Source organism: Centruroides sculpturatus, unplaced genomic scaffold (genome assembly GCF_000671375.1).
Source record: "Centruroides sculpturatus isolate CEXI.00-Female unplaced genomic scaffold, Cexi_2.0 scaffold302, whole genome shotgun sequence".
Classification (NCBI taxonomy): Eukaryota; Metazoa; Arthropoda; class Arachnida; order Scorpiones; family Buthidae; genus Centruroides; species Centruroides sculpturatus.
Window position 1 is genome coordinate 285,648 of NW_019384537.1, and position 24,463 is coordinate 310,110.

The 24,463-nt window shown below is 25.8% G+C and overlaps 1 protein-coding gene across 1 annotated transcript in view; it reads left to right on the forward strand.

The window, feature by feature from the left end:
• Positions 1-24,463, forward strand: part of LOC111623274 (hemicentin-2-like) — a 140,025-nt gene that overhangs the window by 58,977 nt on the left and 56,585 nt on the right. Inside the window, exons 4-9 of the mRNA XM_023365795.1 lie at positions 2,962-3,168; positions 4,581-4,862; positions 6,643-6,933; positions 17,647-17,853; positions 19,266-19,547; positions 21,328-21,618. Coding sequence (XP_023221563.1) covers positions 2,962-3,168; positions 4,581-4,862; positions 6,643-6,933; positions 17,647-17,853; positions 19,266-19,547; positions 21,328-21,618 — 1,560 coding nt within the window. The remainder of the gene's footprint in view (positions 1-2,961; positions 3,169-4,580; positions 4,863-6,642; positions 6,934-17,646; positions 17,854-19,265; positions 19,548-21,327; positions 21,619-24,463) is intronic.

Sequence of the window (24,463 nt, forward strand, 5' to 3'; positions counted from 1 at the left end):
TATTCATTGTTAAATACGAAAAAATCCTTTGCAGCCGTTGCTGTTTAATCATTAAACTAATTCTTTTAATGCTCTCGAATAAAGATATACATTTTAGAATAAGTAAATTTTATGATTTTAAAAGCTTCTCTTCTCTTAAAAGATTTGTTAAATCGAGTTTTTTTATTTTTTAATCTTAAATTTTTCTTATTTTGTTAGAATTNTAGAATAAGTAAATTTTATGATTTTAAAAGCTTCTCTTCTCTTAAAAGATTTGTTAAATCGAGTTTTTTAATTTTTTAATCTTAAATTTTTCTTATTTTGTTAGAATTTAATTTATTATTACTGCTGTTGTTGCTACTCTATGCTATTACTACACAGACTTGTGGACCTAAGCTATAACACATAACAGGCCCTTCCCCTTCATTAAATAACGATAAACTTAAAAATATGAGGCCCTAAACTATAACACATAGCAAGTAATTTTCCTCTAACAAATAACGAGAAGCCTGAATGTAAAAATATGAGGAACTAGGCTAGGGACTCGTAACTCGAGGGCCTAAGCTGCAGCTTATTTAGCTTATGTGCAAAAAGCAGCCCTAATTTTATAATAATTAATATAATAGCAAATTTATATAATTAAACTTCAAGCTATATCAAATCTTTAAAAGTGTTTTAAATACTTTCAGAAAATGGATATCGATTTAATAATGCAGAAAATAAATCTCTATTGATTCTAAACTTCTCGACTTGTTTCATTAAAATAAAAATATTTTAATATATAATAAACATCGAAACTAATATCGAAAAATTTACTTTTAGAAAATATAAATTCGTCATTTAAAATCCGGTAAAGATTAATAAAATTTGATCTTTTAAATTTATTTAATTATTTTTTTTTTTTTTTAAACTTCCCTTCTGGTGTGATTTTTAAATGAAAAGAAGGGAGGAGAATTCGAAATTGAAGAAAAGAACAATTGTATGAAGTTGTATTTTTGAGTTTCAGAAATTGAACTAGGTTTTTTATATATATATATATATTATTTTTCTTTCTTGTGTAATTTTTTTCTTTCAAGAAACGGGAGTTGAAGATAAAAAGATACACAATACAAGCGATCTGAAGAAAAGTTGATTGTTGTGCTCAATTGTATTATGTAATTCGTATAGAGTTGTCCATTAAGTCTTGTTCTTAAAAGAGTTGTCACAAGTGAAGTTCTTAGATAACAGTCTCTTTCACAGTCTCGCTGCCGATGGCAGCTTTGGATCGTCAGTACTATGATGACCATTTAAAGTGATGGATGAGAAATGGTCCGATATCCCACGGCTATTTCTACTAACAGAAGATACGTACTAAGTAGCAGATTTAATACGGTCAATTACATCGTATCCATTTTGAAAAAAATAACTTGACTATCTCAATCAAAACCGCTATTAGTTTCTAAAAAATTTCTAAAATACTATGAGTAAACGTTAACTATCTTAAGGTCAATAGACCGAACATTACTAGATAGTGATTTGCAATTGATGGAATAGGAAAGGAATTTCCTTTTTTAAAATATATATATGTGTGTGTGTGTTTTTTTCTTTTTTGAATGTTAAATTATGATGCATTCTCAACATTAAGATACCATTTCTAATGCATCGCATCTCACTTTGTTTTGTTTGTCCTGCCTTTGTAGAAATGTAATGAGAATATGGCGTGGTTCCAGCATATATAGTTAAATTAAAAAATACTTCATGGGGACTTTTTTCTAGTGAAATATTAAAAAGTTTAATAAATCGAGTCTGGAAGAAGTTATGCTTGCAGAGTGACCGAGAAAAACTTCTGTTTTTTTTTTTAACGTCCATTTATTAAACTGCTTAAAAAGTATTTTCAGCAGAAGGATCGAGTTTATTCCTTCTTCAACCTCATTCATTTGTTTAATGTTTAGTGATATTTTCCTATCTTTAGTCACTTCCTGAATTAAATCATTCTCTTGTTGTGAGAATATAACAATTAAAAGCGTTATAATGTACATTTTTAATGAAAAGAATTGAACATATTGATTGTAAACGTAATAGTACTCAATAATAGTTAACCTCAAATACAAACAAAACATTCAATTATTATGGCTCTATTCTTACAGATGTATTATTACAATTCAATATTGTACTACTAAATTGTTCTCCTTACTTGAGGAGAACAATAGTAAGAATATTACTTTTGTCAAAGTTAATTATTGTTAAAGAACTTCTTTACAGTTAATTCAAGATAAATATTATTGTTACAAGTTATGAGTTTTAGGGCTCGTTTTGTGGCCCTAAGCTACTACAGTTTAGGATTACAACAAACCTCAAATTATAAATTGCAGGAAACCCTTTACTCTTCTTCATAACTAATGAACACTGTTAGCCATGGGTTCGCGCCTGACAAATGGACTGGCCACGTGGAGTATTCCGGGTTTAATTCACGTGTCTAATACCTGAACAGGGTGTAATTTCCATAGAAAGGTCTCTTAAGAGGCATTCCCATTGGGAATGCAAAACTTCCTCTAAGTGTTGCATTGCCTTATTGCATCAACAAACTAAAACTAAATAATCAACCTTCAACATTTAAAAGCGTGAGATCCTAAGCTTTAGTTGTTTACCTTACATGTAATTTTGTGGGGCATATGAACCCACAATAATTGAATTACTTAGAATTATATGTTCAGCTATATGTTTGATTATTGTGATTCTCCTCTTATTATATGTACTGTACAGTACAATGATTATGGTTCTTCCCATATTATGTTTAATTATTATAATACATTAGTTAAGGTTTATTATTATTATAGTTAATATTATGGCGTACTATAATTGAAAATACCACTATTATGCAAAATAATTATTAATTAAATACATCATTAAATGTAAAAGAGAAATTTATGAATTTATTAATTGAATATTTTTACTTTTGGTAACAATTTTTTATATATTTTTCCATATATTCTTACACTTCAGGCAAACCTCGACCTTCTGTCACATGGTGGAGGGATTATTTATTAGTAGATGACACATACACTTACGATTCTGGAGACACAATTGTTCGAAATGACCTGACCATAGAAAAGCTGAGGAGAGAAGATTTGTTGGTTGTTCTTACTTGTCAAGCCATCAATAATAATATAACTGTCTCTGCTTCCAGTTACATCACACTAGATCTCAATTGTAAGTAGAAAAGTGACTTGGATAAAATTATTGTCTTAATTCTTACTTAAATAATGTATATATTAACTAATAACTAAAAGAATTAACTTTTGTCTTTTGTATTGTATTTCTTTCTAACAAATTTAATAAATTGAAAACAAAAAACTTTATATATTTTTGAATTAAGAAATTGATTTAGTGTTTCTGTAAATGTCGAAATAAAAAAAAATAAATAAAAGTTGAAAGTTAATATCAGTAACGCCAGCTTGGGTACAAGATAATCAAGTGAGACATCAGAAGAAATAAAATAAAAAAACTGTAAAGTAAAATAAGTTGATTTTGTTGAAGTTTAAAATAAATTTTAAAGAAAAGAGGACATCATAAAATAAAAAATATATATATCTAAAAAGGAAGACATTTTCTCTAAACAACTGTCCCATTTTTTCATAACTTAGATATCAACTCTATTTGCAGCAGCTGCACAATTACTGCAACCATTAGCGTGCAAGATTGCTAGGTTATCACTCCACAATCTTAGGTTATGATAACTTCACTCTGCTACCAAAAATCTGAAGACAAATAGAATTTGATCGGGTTATCAGAAACAGATCGACATACAGACGTTTTATTAAAAACTTTTCAATATAGTAATTGATACAATCTAAAGCCTTAATATCACATTTACTGATAGAGAATTAGTGTAAAGTTCTATTTCATATTCAATGAAAATGAATAATTCAATATTTATTAAAATGTTACTATAACTGTCTTAATTAAGTAGAGAAATTATAAATGAACTCAAAATTTTAATATCATGTTGAATTGTTTAATAAATTATATGATGAATATTCAGTTATTTTTACTTAAATTACAAAGTAATTAATAGTGAAATTACTTTATTGTCTTAATTAATTTATAACGTTTGCTATTTAGAATTTTCAAAAGAGGGAATTTTACATTTGATTCGGCAAAATTTCACGGTATATATGAATAAAATATTTTAAAATGTAATTAGGTTTGCAATACGGATACAATTGTAAATTAAAAGACTTGGAGAAAGTAGAAATGCTAAAGTATCTCTTCTCCTTTTTCTACTTCATCTTATCTTTCTTGTTCTTTATCCTTTCCTTCTTTTCCTCCTCTCAATTATTCTCATTCGCCTTTACTTCGTTCTCGTTTTCCGTTTCCTACTCTTTTTTGTTCTCCTTTTTGTTCTTCATCATTATCATCATCATCTTCACCCTTTTTTTCCTTTTCTTCTCACATATCATCATCATTCTCTTCTCTTCTTTCCTTCTCGTTTTTTTTCCTTCTCAGTTTCATCTTCATCATCTTGGCACGAGATGGGAAGAACTACAGTTGCGCTTCTAGTTTTTCAGAGTGGCAATAAAACGAACACATCTAAATTATCTTTTATACTCTTTTTGTTTTAGTGAAACCGAGCACTGTAGAGGTTCAACCAAAACAACGCCCATTGTCTGCAGGAAAGGAGACGGAATACACATGTGTAACAAGTGGAGCCCGTCCAAAAGTAGTGATAGCTTGGTGGAAAGGCAGCGAACAAATAAAAACTGAGACTCCTAGTGATGACAGCAGTAGTACAATCGTGTTCACGCCCACTATAGAAGACGACGGAAAATATTTCTATTGTCGTGTCTATAACCCTTTAATCCCTAGCAGTGCTTTAGAAGATGGCTGGAAGTTAGAGATACATTGTAAGTATCTAATATGTGCCAGATTACTGTTTAAAAAAAGGCAACTTTACACAAATATAAAAGAAAAAATAATCTATCCTTTCCACCTTCCTCTATTGAAAACACGATATCTAATAAAACGATAGGATTATAGGATAAAGTTATTTGAAATACTACTGTACTGACTTTAATAATAGTATAATAATATAAGTGCTTACTACTTATTACATTAATTTAAGGATAAGGTCTTTGATACAAAATTATTTTCCTTACTTTAGATTTAACCTTAGTATATGCTTATATACGTACTGTATATTAAATGAGATTAAACTGACAGTTTAAAAATATAAGAAAATATAAGAGATTTTTAATATAAATTTATATAATCTGCTTCATATAAATATAATAGAATATACTCGTATTTAATGGTAAAATATACATAAATTTTGGAGCTTTGAACGTGTTAAAGTGTGTAATTGTATATCTAAATTACGCAAAGATTCTTTAATTTAAAAAAATTATATTAAATTTACAATTTAGAAAGTAGAATTTTAAAGTTTAATATTAGAAAATGAATATTAAAATGTAATTTTATTTATTTAATTATTTTAAATAAAATTTTCCGAGGAGAAAGATCAGATAGGATTTGATAAGATAAGATCAAAGGTTATAATATAATTAAAAATTTTTAATATAAACGTTAGTTAAATTTAGAATAAAAATATAATAAAAGAATTTTTAATTGATTATTTACATTGTTTAATTTTACGAGATTATACTGAGTAAAATTGGTAAGCAAAATTTCATGTAGGAATTAATTCATTATAAGGGAAGATATCTAACTAACTAATAATAACTGATTTTAATTAAATTTCAGTTAACCATGATTAAAAATGCTGAAAATATTTTTTAATTTCAAGTGGAATGAAGCATATCAAACGTATCCTTCAGTGAACAGATAGTTTTACTTGAAGGATATGTTGCATATGAAGGATACTTAATGCTTATATTTAATAAGCAATTATAAAAGAATATTCATTTAATTCGCTTGCAAATTTTATTTGGAATTTTATTCGCATTAAAATTATATTTTTATATATAAAAATGCGTATTTATCATATTTATTTGAAATTAAATTCAATTGAGATTTAATATCGTCATACTTAGATGTTTGTTTGTTGGATATATTGAGTTAATTCTAATAGAATAAGGAAGAGAAATTGTATTTTTTTATTTTATAAACAACAATTTTAATTTTGCGTATGTTTATTTATTAGTTATAACATAAAATATGTGCTAAAATAATAACTTAAATTGAATTAAGTAATATATATTGATTTTAATATAACAGGATACATTTATTATTATATAACTAACTTTTTAAACAAATTTTAACATTCAAAGTTACATATTTATCCAGCAAATTTATGGTAAAATTCATTAATATATTTAATTTTTAATAATAAATATATAGCAATGTACAGGCCTACATATATATTAAAATACGCTATACTAAAATATATACTTTAAAATTTATATAGAACAGTAAAAAATTGAAAGCTATAAAAATATTTTTCATTTTTTTATAGTTTACATAGCGTAACAATTTTCAAATATATATATTTTTCAATATTAAAGGTAAATCTTCAAACACTGTCCCTCTAGAACATAACCCATTGGCAATCTCATTGCTTATATTCGAGTAAAATAGCTTTTTTGTATTTTCTACTATATCCTAACAATATTTTTCTACAGTGTAGTACATATATATATATATATACTACATGCTATTTTATCACAGATCGACCTCAAGTTACTCTACAGATTGGAAAAACGCTGCAAAGAAAACATTTGCAAGAAGGTGATGATGTCCACTTGGAATGTCATATTCGATCTAATCCGTGGATCAATAATATCCAATGGTACTTCAATGGAAGTGAACTGCACAATGATATTATGGCTGGTATTGTGATCAGCAACCAATCCCTGGTCTTAGAAAAAGTGCAACGGACTAATAGAGGAATATATTCCTGTTCTGCAAAAAATCAAGAGGGAGGAGGACATAGCAATGATGTCTACTTACCAATAAGATGTAATTAACATTTGAAATTTCTTTTCATATATTAAATTCTAATTTATTTATTAAAATTAGATGATAAGATTATAGTTTAGAGGTATGACCGTGTGCAGACTTGTTGCCCATTACCAAATAATAAATTTAAATGCATGAAACCCTCTAATCTGCATCTCGTTCAGCTTATATGCAAGAACGGATTACGGTTCTAAACTCTAACATAAAAGGCCCTTTCCGCCCCCAGAAAATAATAATAAATTTAAAATTTTGAGGCCCTAAATTTGTGATGTAAGGCCTTAAGCTGTAGTTTGTTTATCTCGTGTGTAAATCCGTCATAAATAATTTTAAGATTATGTGAATGAAATCAGAAAACTGATTTATCATTCTTAAGACTCTGACAAATCGAGAGGGAGAGAGAGCTTGAAATTTTGTATCAATTTTGTAAGGCTGTCTGGTTTTCTGTTCACAGAATTTATTGAAAATCAGAGGAAATGAAATCGAAATTTTGTATCCTATTCATTTTTCTGATATTTGTTCACGAGATTTCTTGAAAACTAAAAATGCTATAAACTTGAAGTTTTGACCTATTTTATTCGTTTGTATGTTTTATTTATCCAAAAATTTGTTGGAAACTATAAAAGCTAAACAATTGAAATTTTATATTCAGTTTGTTTACTCTTCCCTCCGCCTGTCTGAGTGTCTATCCGTAAGATTTCTCGAAAATTAAGTAAATGAAACCTTTAAAATTAATAAAATTACGTATATTAAATTAAATATTGAAAAATTGTCTTTAGCTTATTATCTTTTTAATAAATGTCAATATTTTTATTAATATTTATAAATAAATAAAATAAAGGAAACTTTTCAATGTTTGAATCATATTTGAGATTTAAAAAAGAAAATTTTAAAGGACGTGTATCATTTTAATTGAATGAAAACTTAATAAAATTCATAAAAATAAAACTGATATTATTATTTTTTAAATTTAATAAGGAAATATACAGTATATGTATATTTATTTATTTTATAAAACTGTACACTTTTTTTTAAAAATATGAACTTTTAATGAAATAAAATTTTCACTTTTAATTAACAATTTTATTATAAATTATTATTATTATTGTAAGAAAATGTAATAATAATAAGAAGAAGAAGAAGATAAAAAATTGTTTAGTTTCTGTATTTGAAAATGATTTTGACAGAATGACATTTTTATTTTAAACATTTCGGCATTTTTAAATATTTTCAGTAATATGAATTCCAGTATAAAAATTGCATTTTTTATTATTTTTTAGAATTTAGAGATAACAAATGAGAAATTTCAAATTTTTGACAATTTAGAATGTGTCAAAATTAAAAAAAAAAAAAAAAAAGATGAAAAGCCCATTCCCTATGTTTTAGACATTGACATTCATTTAATGCTTCATACTGTGTTCTTCGTAATATATAACATTAAAATCAGCTCTTATTGTGAAATATAATTTTATTGTTAAAATTGAAATATATCAACATTTAGAAATTAAACCTCATTTCTTACATTATAAAATTTACTATGCGTTTACAGCTCCATTCACAAATTACGTAACACTATTTTTATATTTTTCAACTACTATACTTCCCTCTGTAATATTCAATAATGCAGCAGCATATATTACTCACACAATTATGTAACGTTATCCTGGATCAACTCCCTTAATTGTAATAAGGAGTTATATGCAACACGGGGATAGTGAACGTTGTATTATTTTATTAATTACGTGTATAACGTAGAAAGCGGACTTAAATAGTACAGTTCGCTAGGTAACACTTCAGAAACACAAATGAATTATTCTCTTACCCGTAATAACGTTTTTATAAACGTTCCACCTCATTGTAACGTATCGTAATGATTACCTACAATAATCACCCAACAATATCTGTTACGTAATTTATGAATGTTCTTCGTAATATAGGCTATATTGAAATCAAATATCATTAAAAATTTATTTGTATATTAATATTTTTTATGGTATTAATTGATTTTTATGATATTTTTACATGATATTTTACAAAGAACAGAGTAAGGAACATTAAATGTATATTAAGTTCGCAATGAAAAAAATGGGTTTTTAATCTCATATTTTTTAATTTTTAAATATTCTAAATTACAGAAATAAAATTATAAATAATTTTTGAATTATTTTAATTTCGTTTCTCAATTTAGAATGGTTTAAATTTAAAAAAAAAGAAGTTAAAGACATATTTCTTATAATGTAGAATGCTCTTTGTAAAATATCAAATTAAAATTAATTATTACCATGAAAAATAATCAAAATTTATATAAAATTTTATTCGATTTATATTATTATTGTTGTTATTTTTAGAATTTTCATTATTTATGGAAGGTAGTTTGAATTTTCGAGTGGTGTGAGTTGTATTGATTTTGTCGTTGTTGAGATATTTAGAATAATATCTGATGAAAGTTCCGTTAATCTGTAATTCTCAATAGGATTAACTAAAATAGATTTGTTATATTGTTAATGTTCATGTATAAATAAAATGTTTTAAAATTAATAATTGCAATTTTTGATAAATTTTTCTTTCAAATTCGTATAAATTAAATTATTGTGGTTTAAATTTATACACGCGCCTTAACACAAAAAAATATTTTTTACAATATTTTGAAAAAAAATTATGTTTTTATAAAGAAAAACAAAGATTCATTTCACTTTTAATGAATTTTATTCACTATTTACGCTTTCAATCATTTATTTAGTGTAAAAAGCATGTATACTTTCACCATCATCAGTATACTTATGGATTAAATTGTTTTTTAATCCATAATTGCATTGAAGATAATGATGATGCATAATCCATAGTTGTAAATTCGTGTGCCTAACAAATTTTATATAAAAATAATTATTAATAAATATTTTATTTATAAATAACTGAAAGTTCTGTTTCCATTTTAATACTCTTCTATCTGCAATAGTAATATCCTACATATCCTGTACTTAAACAAAATAATTATATATAGAGTTGTGAATTTAAAGAAAAACCACTTCATTNATATATTATTTTTCTTTCTTGTGTAATTTTTTTCTTTCAAGAAACGGGAGTTGAAGATAAAAAGATACACAATACAAGCGATCTGAAGAAAAGTTGATTGTTGTGCTCAATTGTATTATGTAATTCGTATAGAGTTGTCCATTAAGTCTTGTTCTTAAAAGAGTTGTCACAAGTGAAGTTCTTAGATAACAGTCTCTTTCACAGTCTCGCTGCCGATGGCAGCTTTGGATCGTCAGTACTATGATGACCATTTAAAGTGATGGATGAGAAATGGTCCGATATCCCACGGCTATTTCTACTAACAGAAGATACGTACTAAGTAGCAGATTTAATACGGTCAATTACATCGTATCCATTTTGAAAAAAATAACTTGACTATCTCAATCAAAACCGCTATTAGTTTCTAAAAAATTTCTAAAATACTATGAGTAAACGTTAACTATCTTAAGGTCAATAGACCGAACATTACTAGATAGTGATTTGCAATTGATGGAATAGGAAAGGAATTTCCTTTTTTAAAATATATATATGTGTGTGTGTGTTTTTTTCTTTTTTGAATGTTAAATTATGATGCATTCTCAACATTAAGATACCATTTCTAATGCATCGCATCTCACTTTGTTTTGTTTGTCCTGCCTTTGTAGAAATGTAATGAGAATATGGCGTGGTTCCAGCATATATAGTTAAATTAAAAAATACTTCATGGGGACTTTTTTCTAGTGAAATATTAAAAAGTTTAATAAATCGAGTCTGGAAGAAGTTATGCTTGCAGAGTGACCGAGAAAAACTTCTGTTTTTTTTTTTAACGTCCATTTATTAAACTGCTTAAAAAGTATTTTCAGCAGAAGGATCGAGTTTATTCCTTCTTCAACCTCATTCATTTGTTTAATGTTTAGTGATATTTTCCTATCTTTAGTCACTTCCTGAATTAAATCATTCTCTTGTTGTGAGAATATAACAATTAAAAGCGTTATAATGTACATTTTTAATGAAAAGAATTGAACATATTGATTGTAAACGTAATAGTACTCAATAATAGTTAACCTCAAATACAAACAAAACATTCAATTATTATGGCTCTATTCTTACAGATGTATTATTACAATTCAATATTGTACTACTAAATTGTTCTCCTTACTTGAGGAGAACAATAGTAAGAATATTACTTTTGTCAAAGTTAATTATTGTTAAAGAACTTCTTTACAGTTAATTCAAGATAAATATTATTGTTACAAGTTATGAGTTTTAGGGCTCGTTTTGTGGCCCTAAGCTACTACAGTTTAGGATTACAACAAACCTCAAATTATAAATTGCAGGAAACCCTTTACTCTTCTTCATAACTAATGAACACTGTTAGCCATGGGTTCGCGCCTGACAAATGGACTGGCCACGTGGAGTATTCCGGGTTTAATTCACGTGTCTAATACCTGAACAGGGTGTAATTTCCATAGAAAGGTCTCTTAAGAGGCATTCCCATTGGGAATGCAAAACTTCCTCTAAGTGTTGCATTGCCTTATTGCATCAACAAACCAAATAATCAACCTTCAACATTTAAAAGCGTGAGATCCTAAGCTTTAGTTGTTTACCTTACATGTAATTTTGTGGGGCATATGAACCCACAATAATTGAATTACTTAGAATTATATGTTCAGCTATATGTTTGATTATTGTGATTCTCCTCTTATTATATGTACTGTACAGTACAATGATTATGGTTCTTCCCATATTATGTTTAATTATTATAATACATTAGTTAAGGTTTATTATTATTATAGTTAATATTATGGCGTACTATAATTGAAAATACCACTATTATGCAAAATAATTATTAATAAATATTTTATTTATAAATAACTGAAAGTTCTGTTTCCATTTTAATACTCTTCTATCTGCAATAGTAATATCCTACATATCCTGTACTTAAACAAAATAATTATATATAGAGTTGTGAATTTAAAGAAAAACCACTTCATTGTAATTCAAAATATCTGTGCTGAAATCTCAATGTACTTTATCTATGATTTAAAAATTACCATTAACTACGGCCAATTCTTGTTTACTCTATGTTATGGTAACCACAAGAACGAAATGAATATAGTGAAATACTAAAGAAAGGGTGTAATCTCTTATATATTTTAAAAATATTAAAATATGGAAAATAAAATATATTATTTAATTAATCAAAATGACGTATTTCTTCATTTACATTATTTTTTATCAGAGAACAAACGTATATATATTGCAGTCCAATTTATCCATGACAGAAGTTGATGCATATTCTGAAACAAAAAAATAAAAAATAAATAATTGTAATTTATCGAAAATAGCAATTCAAATTATGGAAAAATCCAATTAATTTAAACGTCTGATCAATCATAAATACGTAATGCAAATTTGATTTTATGTTAACGTCGAAGAAACATCGACGAAAGATGATGAGAATTTTAATCAAAATTGTACTAAAAATAGATGCAAATGTAAAAGGTATGGATTTTATGATTAATGTATTAAAAATTTCTATCATTTAATTTGGAAATTATATTTATGTTCTCTATGATGATACATTACACCATTTTGTATTACGTTGACAATATTTACTTAATGGATAACAAGGGCATTAGCCTCCAGCAATAAATTGAGTTCATTCAATGGCTTTTGTTTACCAAATGGTTTGATAATTATACAAATCAAAAATCATTGTCTTTCATCAAATAGTCAAATCGTTTCTGCAAATAAATTCTCTGCACGTAAATAATAAAATCGAAATTCAATTCAAATCCAAAATATAATCTAATATTTTTTGAATTTGAACTGAAAGCGCATCATCAACAATAAAAAAAAATAAATGTTGATAAAGCAAACACAACAATTAATATTTATTTATAATAACATAAAAAAATAACCCGTGGAAAGTTCTTATTGCATAAATTAATATTTTATCAAACAATTTTACAAAATATTTTAAGAAAAATGTAAAAATTCATTTATTCAAAAGGCTGAAAAGATAAAAAATAAAGGAGCGAAGAAAAATTCAGTTTTAAACAATATTCCAATCGATAAATTAAGTCTTTTATTATCAAAGTTCAAAATTAAATCTGTAAGCAAACTTTCTTTTAATGTATGCACAAAGAAGACAAATAATAAAATTTGAAAGGTAACAATCAGAAAATAAAGAAGAAAGGAAAAATAATAATAATAAAAAATACTCTCATTTGAAAGCATTGCAATAGAAAAATGATTTGTAAGCATTCCTTTGCAAGTAACTTTTTAAAAATGATTTATAAGAGAGATTATTTTATAAAAAGCAAAAGCATTTCTATATGTGTTCTGTGTACAAAAATTGGAGATGATATATAGCAACAGGACGACGCATTGTAGTACTTCTTTAACTCAGTGAACTGCGAAGCTCTGTGTGTGTGTATGTGTGTGTCTGTGTGTGTGAGAGAGAGAGAACAATAATTCACTAGTCTTTTATTATCTGTTATTAATGTTTCGAATCGTTTTGCGAGACATTACCTCTACGTCTATGATATTCAAGAGGTATGTTATAAAAACTGTCATCTTGTCAGAGTATTAATAACAATATGTTTTGCACTTACCTGAAGATATTTATCTAAAAAAAACGTGTTGAATCTACAATAGTTTGGTGTTATTTATAACATTTCTGCACTACTTAGTTTCCTAGAAAATTCACTATTTAATTCACCAATGTTTTTCTTTCTTTCCGATTTTTCGATAGCGAGAATGAATCTCATCCCTTTGTTGTAGTAGAGGATAGTTTTAAGGAGACCAGAATGTCAGTTATCGTGCATAATTCATTGAATAGGTTATTTCCAGACTGTATAGAAGGAGCATTATTACTTTGATCAGCATTTCTCGCTACATTAGAAATCTTCTTTCTTTACAAGCGAATGGCNAAAATAATTATTAATAAATATTTTATTTATAAATAACTGAAAGTTCTGTTTCCATTTTAATACTCTTCTATCTGCAATAGTAATATCCTACATATCCTGTACTTAAACAAAATAATTATATATAGAGTTGTGAATTTAAAGAAAAACCACTTCATTGTAATTCAAAATATCTGTGCTGAAATCTCAATGTACTTTATCTATGATTTAAAAATTACCATTAACTACGGCCAATTCTTGTTTACTCTATGTTATGGTAACCACAAGAACGAAATGAATATAGTGAAATACTAAAGAAAGGGTGTAATCTCTTATATATTTTAAAAATATTAAAATATGGAAAATAAAATATATTATTTAATTAATCAAAATGACGTATTTCTTCATTTACATTATTTTTTATCAGAGAACAAACGTATATATATTGCAGTCCAATTTATCCATGACAGAAGTTGATGCATATTCTGAAACAAAAAAATAAAAAATAAATAATTGTAATTTATCGAAAATAGCAATTCAAATTATGGAAAAATCCAATTAATTTAAACGTCTGATCAATCATAAATACGTAATGCAAATTTGATTTTATGTTAACGTCGAAGAAACATCGACGAAAGATGATGAGAATTTTAATCAAAATTGTACTAAAAATAGATGCAAATGTAAAAGGTATGGATTTTATGATTAATGTATTAAAAATTTCTATCATTTAATTTGGAAATTATATTTATGTTCTCTATGATGATACATTACACCATTTTGTATTACGTTGACAATATTTACTTAATGGATAACAAGGGCATTAGCCTCCAGCAATAAATTGAGTTCATTCAATGGCTTTTGTTTACCAAATGGTTTGATAATTATACAAATCAAAAATCATTGTCTTTCATCAAATAGTCAAATCGTTTCTGCAAATAAATTCTCTGCACGTAAATAATAAAATCGAAATTCAATTCAAATCCAAAATATAATCTAATATTTTTTGAATTTGAACTGAAAGCGCATCATCAACAATAAAAAAAAATAAATGTTGATAAAGCAAACACAACAATTAATATTTATTTATAATAACATAAAAAAATAACCCGTGGAAAGTTCTTATTGCATAAATTAATATTTTATCAAACAATTTTACAAAATATTTTAAGAAAAATGTAAAAATTCATTTATTCAAAAGGCTGAAAAGATAAAAAATAAAGGAGCGAAGAAAAATTCAGTTTTAAACAATATTCCAATCGATAAATTAAGTCTTTTATTATCAAAGTTCAAAATTAAATCTGTAAGCAAACTTTCTTTTAATGTATGCACAAAGAAGACAAATAATAAAATTTGAAAGGTAACAATCAGAAAATAAAGAAGAAAGGAAAAATAATAATAATAAAAAATACTCTCATTTGAAAGCATTGCAATAGAAAAATGATTTGTAAGCATTCCTTTGCAAGTAACTTTTTAAAAATGATTTATAAGAGAGATTATTTTATAAAAAGCAAAAGCATTTCTATATGTGTTCTGTGTACAAAAATTGGAGATGATATATAGCAACAGGACGACGCATTGTAGTACTTCTTTAACTCAGTGAACTGCGAAGCTCTGTGTGTGTGTATGTGTGTGTCTGTGTGTGTGAGAGAGAGAGAACAATAATTCACTAGTCTTTTATTATCTGTTATTAATGTTTCGAATCGTTTTGCGAGACATTACCTCTACGTCTATGATATTCAAGAGGTATGTTATAAAAACTGTCATCTTGTCAGAGTATTAATAACAATATGTTTTGCACTTACCTGAAGATATTTATCTAAAAAAAACGTGTTGAATCTACAATAGTTTGGTGTTATTTATAACATTTCTGCACTACTTAGTTTCCTAGAAAATTCACTATTTAATTCACCAATGTTTTTCTTTCTTTCCGATTTTTCGATAGCGAGAATGAATCTCATCCCTTTGTTGTAGTAGAGGATAGTTTTAAGGAGACCAGAATGTCAGTTATCGTGCATAATTCATTGAATAGGTTATTTCCAGACTGTATAGAAGGACCATTATTACTTTGATCAGCATTTCTCGCTACATTAGAAATCTTCTTTCTTTACAAGCGAATGGCTATTTACAAAAGTATTTACGTAATGCAGCTGTCGTTAATGTAACCTTCGATTGTTATTTGGTAAAAGTTGGGACCATTTTCCTTCCAGGATAAAAAAGAAGAAGAGTAAACGAAATTAGAAAATTAAATCTTTAAGTTGAATTTATTATATTTAGAAAAAGGACAATCAATGGCTGGATCTAAATAAATATTCTCCCATAATGATTTTAATGATGCCGTTTCAATTATAGAATTTTGAATTCGAAATCAAAAATATAAAGAAACGATTTTGAATATTTCTGTAATTTTAACAAATAATCTTATAAAATTTTAAACAGAAAAATAAAATATCTAAAGTAATTACAAAGTCTTCGTTCCTATAAAGAGTGTAATCGTTTTATGATGCTGGAGATAAATTGCATTGAAAGTTATAGGAAAATTTGTTCAGTATATTTAATGAATCGAGCAAACAAATCATATTTTAACTAAGATGAAAAATTGCTCTTTCCTTATCAAAAATAATCGATAATATAAAACTATTCGACATTCTATATTTTCGAAATTTAATTAAATCATGCGAAGAATTTCCTGATATAAAGAATGTAACTCGCATCTAAACTATGTAAAATTTGTAACTTAATTTTGTATTTTTGAGTATAAGAAGCTCAAGAAAACATTTTTCGAAGTAACTTTTATATATTAATAAATTTAGAAAGTTAATACACACAAAAAAGTAATATTTTAAGAATAAGTATGCGATTTTTTTCTCTTGTGTTATAAATTAGAAATTAATGACGTCTTGTTTAGGTGTAGGAATTATTGTTCATCCTTTACAACGAAAATTGTGCTAAAGCATCCATTTACTTGTAACAATTCTTGACGTGATTCAGTGAGTGATGTTTACGTGATGCGGAAGTTATCATGACACCTACCAGTATCGTTGCTGTGGTTAATGGAAATCGATTCGGAAATATTCTACAAGAAGTATGTTGCCAGGAGGTGTTGCAAGAGGGAAATATTCATAAGGTATTTGAGAATAGCATATTGTTGGGGCCGAGTTACTGCGAGTAATGATAGGTAAGGATATGATGTTTTAGTGAAATGGAGTTTTAGAGTGCTATTTACTGTACTGAAAAATTTTGGCATGCGTGAAAAAGAGTGATCGATGGTTACATTTCGCGAATAATGGTTTGAGAATTTACCAAATTCTCAAGAGAAAATATCTGATGAAAATGGTCAGATACTAAAAGATAAAACTTTATAGTTGACATTGATGATATAAGGAATAAAAGTTTCCAACTTATTCAAAAAATAAAGCAATTAAAAATTAAAAAAAAGAAATAAACTATATATTGCTACAGATATATCAATCCGGCTCTTAAAATTTTCTTCTCCTCGCGAATTTATATCTAGAAATTCATATTTATCCTTAAATATACATATACAAATATTTTTATATGTCTAGTTACAGTTATATTTAANAATTATTATAATACATTAGTTAAGGTTTATTATTATTATAGTTAATATTATGGCGTACTATAATTGAAAATACCACTATTATGCAAAATAATTATTAATTAAATACATCATTAAATGTAAAAGAGAAATTTATGAATTTATTAATTGAATATTTTTACTTTTGGTAACAATTTTTTATATATTTTTCCATATATTCTTACACTTCAGGCAAACCTCGACCTTCTGTCACATGGTGGAGGGATTATTTATTAGTAGATGACACATACACTTACGATTCTGGAGACACAATTGTTCGAAATGACCTGACCATAGAAAAGCTGAGGAGAGAAGATTTGTTGGTTGTTCTTACTTGTCAAGCCATCAATAATAATATAACTGTCTCTGCTTCCAGTTACATCACACTAGATCTCAATTGTAAGTAGAAAAGTGACTTGGATAAAATTATTGTCTTAATTCTTACTTAAATAATGTATATATTAACTAATAACTAAAAGAATTAACTTTTGTCTTTTGTATTGTATTTCTTTCTAACAAATTTAATAAATTGAAAACAAAAAACTTTATATATTTTTGAATTAAGAAATTGATTTAGTGTTTCTGTAAATGTCGAAATAAAAAAAAATAAATAAAAGTTGAAAGTTAATATCAGTAACGCCAGCTTGGGTACAAGATAATCAAGTGAGACATCAGAAGAAATAAAATAAAAAAACTGTAAAGTAAAATAAGTTGATTTTGTTGAAGTTTAAAATAAATTTTAAAGAAAAGAGGACATCATAAAATAAAAAATATATATATCTAAAAAGGAAGACATTTTCTCTAAACAACTGTCCCATTTTTTCATAACTTAGATATCAACTCTATTTGCAGCAGCTGCACAATTACTGCAACCATTAGCGTGCAAGATTGCTAGGTTATCACTCCACAATCTTAGGTTATGATAACTTCACTCTGCTACCAAAAATCTGAAGACAAATAGAATTTGATCGGGTTATCAGAAACAGATCGACATACAGACGTTTTATTAAAAACTTTTCAATATAGTAATTGATACAATCTAAAGCCTTAATATCACATTTACTGATAGAGAATTAGTGTAAAGTTCTATTTCATATTCAATGAAAATGAATAATTCAATATTTATTAAAATGTTACTATAACTGTCTTAATTAAGTAGAGAAATTATAAATGAACTCAAAATTTTAATATCATGTTGAATTGTTTAATAAATTATATGATGAATATTCAGTTATTTTTACTTAAATTACAAAGTAATTAATAGTGAAATTACTTTATTGTCTTAATTAATTTATAACGTTTGCTATTTAGAATTTTCAAAAGAGGGAATTTTACATTTGATTCGGCAAAATTTCACGGTATATATGAATAAAATATTTTAAAATGTAATTAGGTTTGCAATACGGATACAATTGTAAATTAAAAGACTTGGAGAAAGTAGAAATGCTAAAGTATCTCTTCTCCTTTTTCTACTTCATCTTATCTTTCTTGTTCTTTATCCTTTCCTTCTTTTCCTCCTCTCAATTATTCTCATTCGCCTTTACTTCTTTCTCGTTTTCCGTTTCCTACTCTTTTTTGTTCTCCTTTTTGTTCTTCATCATTATCATCATCATCTTCACCCTTTTTTTCCTTTTCTTCTCACATATCATCATCATTCTCTTCTCTTCTTTCCTTCTCGTTTTTTTTCCTTCTCAGTTTCATCTTCATCATCTTGGCACGAGATGGGAAGAACTACAGTTGCGCTTCTAGTTTTTCAGAGTGGCAATAAAACGAACACATCTAAATTATCTTTTATACTCTTTTTGTTTTAGTGAAACCGAGCACTGTAGAGGTTCAACCAAAACAACGCCCATTGTCTGCAGGAAAGGAGACGGAATACACATGTGTAACAAGTGGAGCCCGTCCAAAAGTAGTGATAGCTTGGTGGAAAGGCAGCGAACAAATAAAAACTGAGACTCCTAGCGATGACAGCAGTAGTACAATCGTGTTCACGCCCACTATAGAAGACGACGGAAAATATTTCTATTGTCGTGTCTATAACCCTTTAATCCCTAGCAGTGCTTTAGAAGATGGCTGGAAGTTAGAGATACATTGTAAGTATCTAATATGTGCCAGATTACTGTTTAAAAAAAGGCAACTTTACACAAATATAAAAGAAAAAATAATCTATCCTTTCCACCTTCCTCTATTGAAAACACGATATCTAATAAAACGATAGGATTATAGGATAAAGTTATTTGAAATACTACTGTACTGACTTTAACAATAGTATAATAATATAAGTGCTTAGTACTTATTACATTAATTTAAGGATAAGGTCTTTGATACAAAATTATTTTCCTTACTTTAGATTTAACCTTAGTATATGCTTATATACGTACTGTACATTAAATGAGATTAAACTGACAGTTTAAAAATATAAGAGAATATAAGAGATTTTTAATATAAATTTATATAATCTGCTTCATATAAATATAATAGAATATACTCGTATTTAATGGTAAAATATACATAAATTTTGGAGCTTTGAACGTGTTAAAGTGTGTAATTGTATATCTAAATTACGCAAAGATTCTTTAATTTAAAAAAATTATATTAAATTTACAATTTAGAAAGTAGAATTTTAAAGTTTAATATTAGAAAATGAATATTAAAATGTAATTTTATTTATTTAATTATTTTAAATAAAATTTTCCGAGGAGAAAGATCAGATAGGATTTGATAAGATAAGATCAAAGGTTATAATATAATTAAAAATTTTTAATATAAACGTTAGTTAAATTTAGAATAAAAATATAATAAAAGAATTTTTAATTGATTATTTACATTGTTTAATTTTACGAGATTATACTGAGTAAAATTGGTAAGCAAAATTTCATGTAGGAATTAATTCATTATAAGGGAAGATATCTAACTAACTAATAATAACTGATTTTAATTAAATTTCAGTTAACCATGATTAAAAATGCTGAAAATATTTTTTAATTTCAAGTGGAATGAAGCATATCAAACGTATCCTTCAGTGAACAGATAGTTTTACTTGAAGGATATGTTGCATATGAAGGATACTTAATGCTTATATTTAATAAGCAATTATAAAAGAATATTCATTTAATTCGCTTGCAAATTTTATTTGGAATTTTATTCGCATTAAAATTATATTTTTATATATAAAAATGCGTATTTATCATATTTATTTGAAATTAAATTCAATTGAGATTTAATATCGTCATACTTAGATGTTTGTTTGTTGGATATATTGAGTTAATTCTAATAGAATAAGGAAGAGAAATTGTATTTTTTTATTTTATAAACAACAATTTTAATTTTGCGTATGTTTATTTATTAGTTATAACATAAAATATGTGCTAAAATAATAACTTAAATTGAATTAAGTAATATATATTGATTTTAATATAACAGGATACATTTATTATTATATAACTAACTTTTTAAACAAATTTTAACATTCAAAGTTACATATTTATCCAGCAAATTTATGGTAAAATTCATTAATATATTTAATTTTTAATAATAAATATATAGCAATGTACAGGCCTACATATATATTAAAATACGCTATACTAAAATATATACTTTAAAATTTATATAGAACAGTAAAAAATTGAAAGCTATAAAAATATTTTTCATTTTTTTATAGTTTACATAGCGTAACAATTTTCAAATATATATATTTTTCAATATTAAAGGTAAATCTTCAAACACTGTCCCTCTAGAACATAACCCATTGGCAATCTCATTGCTTATATTCGAGTAAAATAGCTTTTTTGTATTTTCTACTATATCCTAACAATATTTTTCTACAGTGTAGTACATATATATATATATATACTACATGCTATTTTATCACAGATCGACCTCAAGTTACTCTACAGATTGGAAAAACGCTGCAAAGAAAACATTTGCAAGAAGGTGATGATGTCCACTTGGAATGTCATATTCGATCTAATCCGTGGATCAATAATATCCAATGGTACTTCAATGGAAGTGAACTGCACAATGATATTATGGCTGGTATTGTGATCAGCAACCAATCCCTGGTCTTAGAAAAAGTGCAACGGACTAATAGAGGAATATATTCCTGTTCTGCAAAAAATCAAGAGGGAGGAGGACATAGCAATGATGTCTACTTACCAATAAGATGTAATTAACATTTGAAATTTCTTTTCATATATTAAATTCTAATTTATTTATTAAAATTAGATGATAAGATTATAGTTTAGAGGTATGACCGTGTGCAGACTTGTTGCCCATTACCAAATAATAAATTTAAATGCATGAAACCCTCTAATCTGCATCTCGTTCAGCTTATATGCAAGAACGGATTACGGTTCTAAACTCTAACATAAAAGGCCCTTTCCGCCCCCAGAAAATAATAATAAATTTAAAATTTTGAGGCCCTAAATTTGTGATGTAAGGCCTTAAGCTGTAGTTTGTTTATCTCGTGTGTAAATCCGTCATAAATAATTTTAAGATTATGTGAATGAAATCAGAAAACTGATTTATCATTCTTAAGACTCTGACAAATCGAGAGGGAGAGAGAGCTTGAAATTTTGTATCAATTTTGTAAGGCTGTCTGGTTTTCTGTTCACAGAATTTATTGAAAATCAGAGGAAATGAAATCGAAATTTTGTATCCTATTCATTTTTCTGATATTTGTTCACGAGATTTCTTGAAAACTAAAAATGCTATAAACTTGAAGTTTTGACCTATTTTATTCGTTTGTATGTTTTATTTATCCAAAAATTCGTTGGAAACTATAAAAGCTAAACAATTGAAATTTTATATTCAGTTTGTTTACTCTTCCCTCCGCCTGTCTGAGTGTCTATCCGTAAGATTTCTCGAAAATTAAGTAAATGAAACCTTTAAAATTAATAAAATTACGTATATTAAATTAAATATTGAAAAATTGTCTTTAGCTTATTATCTTTTTAATAAATGTCAATATTTTTATTAATATTTATAAATAAATAAAATAAAGGAAACTTTTCAATGTTTGAATCATATTTGAGATTTAAAAAAGAAAATTTTAAAGGACGTGTATCATTTTAATTGAATGAAAACTTAATAAAATTCATAAAAATAAAACTGATATTATTATTTTTTAAATTTAATAAGGAAATATACAGTATATGTATATTTATTTATTTTATAAAACTGTACACTTTTTTTTAAAAATATGAACTTTTAATGAAATAAAATTTTCACTTTTAATTAACAATTTTATTATAAATTATTATTATTATTGTAAGAAAATGTAATAATAATAAGAAGAAGAAGAAGATAAAAAATTGTTTAGTTTCTGTATTTGAAAATGATTTTGACAGAATGACATTTTTATTTTAAACATTTCGGCATTTTTAAATATTTTCAGTAATATGAATTCCAGTATAAAAATTGCATTTTTTATTATTTTTTAGAATTTAGAGATAACAAATGAGAAATTTCAAATTTTTGACAATTTAGAATGTGTCAAAATTAAAAAAAAAAAAAAAAAGATGAAAAGCCCATTCCCTATGTTTTAGACATTGACATTCATTTAATGCTTCATACTGTGTTCTTCGTAATATATAACATTAAAATCAGCTCTTATTGTGAAATATAATTTTATTGTTAAAATTGAAATATATCAACATTTAGAAATTAAACCTCATTTCTTACATTATAAAATTTACTATGCGTTTACAGCTCCATTCACAAATTACGTAACACTATTTTTATATTTTTCAACTACTATACTTCCCTCTGTAATATTCAATAATGCAGCAGCATATATTACTCACACAATTATGTAACGTTATCCTGGATCAACTCCCTTAATTGTAATAAGGAGTTATATGCAACACGGGGATAGTGAACGTTGTATTATTTTATTAATTACGTGTATAACGTAGAAAGCGGACTTAAATAGTACAGTTCGCTAGGTAACACTTCAGAAACACAAATGAATTATTCTCTTACCCGTAATAACGTTTTTATAAACGTTCCACCTCATTGTAACGTATCGTAATGATTACCTACAATAATCACCCAACAATATCTGTTACGTAATTTATGAATGTTCTTCGTAATATAGGCTATATTGAAATCAAATATCATTAAAAATTTATTTGTATATTAATATTTTTTATGGTATTAATTGATTTTTATGATATTTTTACATGATATTTTACAAAGAACAGAGTAAGGAACATTAAATGTATATTAAGTTCGCAATGAAAAAAATGGGTTTTTAATCTCATATTTTTTAATTTTTAAATATTCTAAATTACAGAAATAAAATTATAAATAATTTTTGAATTATTTTAATTTCGTTTCTCAATTTAGAATGGTTTAAATTTAAAAAAAAAGAAGTTAAAGACATATTTCTTATAATGTAGAATGCTCTTTGTAAAATATCAAATTAAAATTAATTATTACCATGAAAAATAATCAAAATTTATATAAAATTTTATTCGATTTATATTATTATTGTTGTTATTTTTAGAATTTTCATTATTTATGGAAGGTAGTTTGAATTTTCGAGTGGTGTGAGTTGTATTGATTTTGTCGTTGTTGAGATATTTAGAATAATATCTGATGAAAGTTCCGTTAATCTGTAATTCTCAATAGGATTAACTAAAATAGATTTGTTATATTGTTAATGTTCATGTATAAATAAAATGTTTTAAAATTAATAATTGCAATTTTTGATAAATTTTTCTTTCAAATTCGTATAAATTAAATTATTGTGGTTTAAATTTATACACGCGCCTTAACACAAAAAAATATTTTTTACAATATTTTGAAAAAAAATTATGTTTTTATAAAGAAAAACAAAGATTCATTTCACTTTTAATGAATTTTATTCACTATTTACGCTTTCAATCATTTATTTAGTGTAAAAAGCATGTATACTTTCACCATCATCAGTATACTTATGGATTAAATTGTTTTTTAATCCATAATTGCATTGAAGATAATGATGATGCATAATCCATAGTTGTAA